Here is a 7,077-nt window from a genome sequence, read left to right on the forward strand (position 1 = left end):
AGTTTTTTTTTTTTTAATAAAAATAATAATGCAGATAAAGATGCTTTGGGTAATTAAAAAGTGATGATTTTGTGGGGTTTTTTCTTCCATTTATTTATTTATAATTATAAAGTTCCCCAAAGAAGTTTATTGTTTCAATACACTAATATAATTTTGGATAATAAAGTTCATCATTAAACTATAAGATATCCTGCCTCCATTACACATCTGTGTCACGAGTGACTGACAATTACATTTTGGCTCATATATTGACATCTTTACTTTCTTATATCGGTATCGGCCCCAAAAATCCAGTGTGGCCTCTACAAAACAACTACTTTATTAATCTAAATATGTTGATTAATAAATAAGAACAGTGTTTCAGTTTCCTCCAGTAAATTTCCCAAAACATTTTGACACGTTTCCTGTCACATAAACTGGAAGAAATGCCATGCATTCATTAGAGTAGTATTTTTTTCCATGGTGATTGGCTCTAACAAAAGAGACAAGGAATTTTACTCCGTTGCTTTGTTTACATTTCAACTGATTCTAGATCCTGTGCACATTTTGAAAATAAACTGCCCTGGTGGTGAGCAGCCTGTATCGAGTCTAAACAGTTGACATGATGGTCTGGAGATTCTGTCTCCTCTTGGTCTTTCTGCCACCGAGTACGACGCTCGGAGAGGACACAGGTGAGAGCAAATGTTCCTACAGCAGGTGCAGTTACTTCAGCAGTCGGCAAGAAAAAAAAAAAAAACCTCAGTGATGCTGAATTTGATGATTGCCATGTTTACGGCTGTGAAATGTGAATTATTCAGTTTCTATTCTGGGCTGAAGAGGGTATAACGACAGTTTCGTAACACACAAGCAACACTTGCTAATTGAAAAACACAACCATGCTGCAAAAAGCACCATGCTTGATTAAGTGCAAATGTACTGTATTGTCATGCTTTCATGTGACAGTTTAGTACAAGCTATGGTCCAACGGCCTGTTAGCTAGACTGGTGTTCTTCCTGGAGTCTGCACGCCACTTTCATTAGTTTGTATTCTGGCTGTTTAGTCGCAGAAGACATGGGCATCCATCAGTTGGAGCGTTTAGTGGAGATGCTGACAATTAAGGAGTGCGAAGACCTGCTGTTCACCCTTTCTCACCCGGAGGACAGCATCTTCAAGCATCTCGATCAGCTCTCACCAGAAAACAATAAACTGGATCTCAAAAATCGGGCCAAGAGAGACACCTCCACTGCTGGAGGTGAGTGTTCATCATCAACTGACGTACATCTCATCTGAGACCTTCGGCACTTAAGACCACATAAATCACAAACATCTAATGTACACATAACAAATTGTTCTTCTCATTTTTGAGTTTTTGGTCACGTTTTAGCTGTTTGCTTGTGTTCATAACTCCTCGATACTTTCAATCCTTTCGATGTAAGTCGTGGGGAACTAAATCCACACGCAACAAACAATTTTGGAATATTTCGAATGATTTCAAACTCCCCAGACTTCTTTTTTGCATTTGCTTGATCATTGCTTGAATTTCTTCAGGAGGGGATTTTCTTCATATCGCCAGTACGATTACAGCCACCAACAGTTCCTACAATGTACATACGGATATGCGAGTATTGTTTTAAGTTAAACTTGGGAAGATGGAAAACCCAACCTTTGAAAGTTACAAGCAAGAACATACAAATACAAGAGTTCTCTTACACAGCAAAAAGCAAACACCCCATGAGCTGTAATAAGGTGACGAGAAAGCCCACCCTGAGACCTGTCTGTTTCTCACACGTCCAGCTCAGCTTGGAGAGTTTCTGGCAGCAAGCTGCCTGTCAGAGACTTGTCTTTCTGAGCGGGCCATATGTTTTGTGTTTACCAGAAAGTGAGACTGAGTGCCAAACGGCCCTGACAGACTGGCTGCTGAGGTACGGCCAGGAGACCTACCACGACAGACTTTCTCGCGCCTTGCAGCACATCGGCAGAACAGACATCGCCATCGGTGAGGAATGAGCGGAGAGAACACAAGCCTCCTGAAGCAGGGAATAATTTTGTCTTTAAACAGAATCATTTTGAGTGGTCCAACTAACGTGATGGTTAGCTAGCTTTTTTTTTTAACGTTTTATTATTATGTCTGTAGTGTTGTTCATAGCAGCAAATCCCTGTGAGCGGACATCACAGCATTGTCCCCTGACAGAAGGAAATTGGAACAAAGCCTCATTTGGTACATGGACGTGTATTTTCAAAATTGGTTTATTTCGGTCAAGAAGGCATCTCTAAGACTTTAACAACAGAGTATAATTGCTTCATTACTTTGAGATTCATTTTAATTGGAACTTCAAAAGTGGCATATTTTGCACACTGCCAGTCTCCGGCATGTGTTGCAGTCCAGTGTTGCACACAACTCCACAGCCGAGTGGCGTTGGATAGAAGGAGGTGTAAATGATCTGACAGAGGACTCAGTGGCGCTGACACCAGCCACAGAACAAACCATCTGCTCCTTTCATCAGCAGCTTTGGAGTAAAAAAAAAAAAAAAAAAAGACTAGGAAAAGCATGGGAAGAGATGACTTGTAAGACAGGCCGGGGGACGGATGAGGGAGGGGGGGGGTTTGGTGAAAAAGATTGTGGATGCAGAATGCAGCAATTATCGTACACTTGATTGCAGTTCTGAAGAGATCTACTCATACGTCAAAACTCTGAGGTTCATTTTGTTTTATTCTGAACTGAAAAACAACAGTTGTTCTCCTGCTAGAATTAATTATGTTCAGCATAAGAAAACAACAATTTAATTCAGATTTACAACCTTTTATAGGATGGAGTACATACACGTTTAGCACTTTAAGTTAAATGGAAATAATGTGAGAGTTAACCCGTGTTTTCAATGTTTTCACAGAAGTGGGGAAGAGCATCAACCAGGACAAAATCTCGAACATGAAACACTACGTTGAAGACTATCACAAGTTTGTCGAATCATTAAACTCCCCTGACAAAAAGGACAAGCAGCAAGCACACCAGAGGGTCAGAATTGTAAAGGGTGAGGTCACTCATCCTAAAACTTGAAGGAGTCCATTTAGTTTTGTACATCCCAAAATATAAATAGTGATGGAGAAGTGAATCTAGTCCTAGCTTGGCGCCGCCTACCTGTTGCTCACAGCTTTGATTACTTTCTAGAAACCGTGTTCACATCGAGGTGTTGTTTCAAAATGTAGTTCCAACAACGGCGACGGTGGCGGGTGAAACATATTGAGCAGCTGTACAGAATGCCAGCAAATATTGACGAGTTGAAACCAAAGCAAGACCGTTAACTAAAAATTAATAGAAAGAAAAAGAATTTCAGCGCATAACTTACATCACATGGTGGTCAATGCTGATTGGTTAAAGGCTGCTCCAACAGTTTCAAAATTAGGATGCAACAACTCGAAACAACCGCCAATAGATGGTGGTCAGACCCATATATCCACACAGCGAATTTGGGTGTGGTAATACATACATAATATATACATACATAAAACGTTATGTGTGTCCCTGTATATTAAGAGCCCAAATATCTTGGGCTACAGATGTCAGGAGGAGAGTTTTGGGTTACACCTCCAGAGACTGCCTGAAAGACAAACGATATAATGTTTCACTGAACCCTGAATCTATTAAGTGTTTAGATGAGGTGCCGGATTAGATTTGGTGGCCGTGGGCAGGCTTCCAACTCATTACCTCTCAACATCAACACTCACACTAGAACACGGAATATTTCCCAGGACATCAAAAATGTAATTATCACCTGTCCATTTTTTTGTCATCTCCCGGGTGCTTCATTCAAGTTAAAACTTGATCAAAATGCTCCGGTAGTCCTCTGAGATGGTTTAGTGTGTGTGTGTGTGTGTGTGTGTGTGTGTGTGTGTGTCCTGTTTGTGCTTGTGTGTGTGTGTGTGTGTGTGTGTGTGTGTTAGCAAGGGATCTGACATGGCGTGACCTGGATCTGATTGTAGTGCGCACTCCTGTACCTGCGTACCAGAAGGGGATTTTGGATGTCGCTCTGCCGCTCCTGTATGGCCTTCTGCTGGGCTTCGGAGGCACCTTGTTCGGAGGCGGAGTTTTACTCCTCATCTTTCTCCACGTGTCTCGCAAAAGGCCGCAGAGCTGTCACCGCGGCGACGATGGCTGTGAGGTCACGGTTGGAGATGAGACGTTGGAAGGTGCTGCTTCCACAATGTCATATTAAGCATTCAAATAATCTAGGAAGGCATCGAAAATAAATATAGGCTGAACAGATCTGATCATTTTCCCTATTTCTTTTTTGGATTTTAAAAATCTAAATCTTCTAATCTCTTTGTCCACAGTGATCACCAGAACCGGTACTGCCGATTCCACCACACGACAGCTAATGATACAACAAACATGAAACGAATGATGTCGTTTCAGATAAGATAATTACCCATGCTGTGTATTCCTAGACCACTACGCATTATTGTCTTGCCAGTGGGTGGATGACTAGAAGCGTGACAGATGCGCTGGAACCCGGCCCTCACACCAAAGGTTGTTCCGGTGTTACTGTGATAGTGATGCTACTTTCCATTTCCCCTCCAAGTGACGGCAATGTGCCCGTCTGGCATCGAAGAACAACTAATTATCCAGCTTGGCGCCTGCTTCCCCGGAGCCTGCCGATACCTCCACAGGCAATCCAAAAGACTAATAACAATGACAACGCTAGCAGACAATGGAGCACTCTTGGTTGTGATGGCAGCTTCTGGCGGGTGACAGAAGCCAAACAGAAAACACAGAGCTGTATTTTTTTGAAGGTGTAAAGTAGGGGAGATCGTTAGCAGGCTGATATAACTCAGTATATGAGATGCTGCTGCAACGCCGGTCCAGAAATTGGCGTCGGAAACCAAATAGAATCAAAACGTCCATACCAGAAAATTCCAATGAACTTTGCTGACATGTGCAAGCTTTAATTAAGGAAATCATTTGCTCACGACGGGGTTCTTTTCACATACTCTGCTGAGACAAACAGTTTCCTAATAGCAAGACAGAAAACACGCTCGTGGCACTGGGGGACTTTCGGGCTTCTTGTTCTCGGTTTCTTACACCATCCCGACTTTCTTCGTCATAATTGAGCTAATTACTTCATTATACAAATCTGGCCTAATGTGCTTCAGGAGGCAGACAGCTTGGATTAACAGTGGCACTAAGGAGCAATTACAGACTATTAGTTCATAAATCAACATTTAAACAAATTATAGTGCCAAGAAGAGCTGTATGAGCAAAGTTCAAAATGACCAAAATGGGATGGATTTGCGTTTTGACTTATTACCAAAAGTAAAAACCTAAATAATCCTACAACACTGCAAGTTTTCCTTCATTGTTAATATCATTTTTACGCACAGACCAACTCGTACTACTTCATCTGGATGAAGAGTTTGTAACAGTTTGTCTTTCTCGCCATGTGTGTTGTGAGAAGTCACAACATTGAGTTTCACCTTCATCACTAAGCGTCCCAGGTGGCACAGCAGAACTCTTCACGACAAAACTTCCGCTGTCCTTCAGTTTTCCCCTGCTGGCTGTTAGGATCCTGAAGGTGCTGACTATGACAGGTTCACCTGCTGTGGGCTCACCCGTATTTCTGTAACCAGTGGAGAGGAAAGCCAGAGTTCTGTATGCCTGAGTGACTCACAGAAACAACATGCCACATGGGGCCGGCATCATGGTTGTGACACTCCTTAGCATAACCAGTGTCCCACCAGGAAAGCTTCACTTAGAGGGTAATGAAAACTGTAGCATCGCCTCCACCTTGCTGAGGCACACTGCGTGGCTGTACGGAAATGCAGTTCCATATTCTCTAATGACGGGCCTGATCAGGTGATTGTCCTCAGCCTCATCCTTTGAGATGCCTTTCATTTACAGAAATCTGAAGAAGAATAGGCCAACGTTCATTTCTAGCCATTCTTATGCAAAGGGATGAAGCAATCACAGACGGCGTGGATGAATAGAGAAAGAAACTGACATGAAATTGACATTTACAGCCAAGGCGAAGCCAATGTGCGAGGGTACGGGTTTCCAGGCACATCCATTCTCATGTAAAATAGAGCATTTTCATTTTTTTTTTTATTCCTGTGGTTTCTTTGGGTTATTTAATAGTTTGTGGAGCAGCAGCTTATCAAACTGGATTCTCCGAGGAGGACACATCTGTCTCTCGTCATTGGTTTGAGCTCAGCATGAGGAGTCAAGTGTTTGTCTGGATGAAAATGTAGACGGACTGGATGTAATGCGTGCCAAGGGGACGCTCAGACAGAGGGGCTGCGTCCTTCATGTGCTGAGCGTTCTGCACCGGGGCCTCTGGGGTGTGCTTAGTGTCACTAAAGGCTTTAACTTCCCCCTCCCTCCATTTGCATCTTCATTCATCTGCAGGGCCACTGAGGTGCTGCAGTCCCCACTCAACCATCACTCTCCCTTTGCTCAATATATATGGATCACAGGAAACAAGATCACAACAGCAGCTCTTTTAAAGTCATACTTTTTTTTTTTTTTTTTTTTTAATCGCCTCGGCTCCAGCTTTCACAACTTTGTCTTTCATGGTTTCCTTGAGGGAATCTGAGAGTTCTTCAAAGTTTTTAATGCTGATCAGACAAGAGCAACTCTGCGGGCTTACAGATAAAACCACAGTGCCATCCTGTGGTCATGACAGGTCATTACAGCAGACGATCAACATTCATTTCAACTAGAACAAAAGCACCCTTTGCACCCTTCTGCAACCTTTGTCCTTGACCCTCCCTTGACCCCTGAGCGTTTTGATCCTGTACCTCAGGCCTCGACCCCCTCCCATTACCCTCCACCCCCACCCCCACACTCCCACACCCCACCCCAGCCTGCCTAATCCTCATTGACCCTGTGGCCCCCAACCCTCTGCAAAGGGCAGACCTTAAAGCAGTAAAAATATTGTACTTCGAGGTGATGAGACAAAAGACAAAAGTGGTCTTTCTTGCACACTGTACCTGCAAAACTCCTGCCTCTCGCAATGTCAATTTTCTTCCCCCGCATGATGTTCGAAAATATGATTAAATGTGTTGTTCGATTTTTACCATTTGATCAAGTTGTCAGCACTTCCGGAT

At 43.0% G+C, this 7,077-nt stretch overlaps 1 protein-coding gene across 1 annotated transcript; it reads left to right on the forward strand.

Annotated features, from left to right (window-relative positions):
* The first annotated feature begins 604 nt into the window (after window positions 1–604).
* On the forward strand, window positions 605–6,842 carry tmdd1 (transmembrane and death domain 1). Its single transcript, XM_069704174.1, has 6 exons — window positions 605–671; window positions 1,040–1,231; window positions 1,856–1,975; window positions 2,868–3,008; window positions 3,919–4,142; window positions 6,774–6,842. The coding sequence occupies exons 1-6, from the start codon at window positions 605–607 to the stop codon at window positions 6,840–6,842; spliced, it is 813 nt and encodes a 270-aa protein (XP_069560275.1).
* The last annotated feature ends 235 nt before the right edge of the window (window positions 6,843–7,077 follow it).

This window comes from Brachyistius frenatus, unplaced genomic scaffold (assembly GCF_029030835.1).
Source record: "Brachyistius frenatus isolate BFR_SWC_R1_liver_20210118 unplaced genomic scaffold, ASM2903083v1 Contig_50, whole genome shotgun sequence".
In the NCBI taxonomy this organism is placed as follows: Eukaryota; Metazoa; Chordata; class Actinopteri; family Embiotocidae; genus Brachyistius; species Brachyistius frenatus.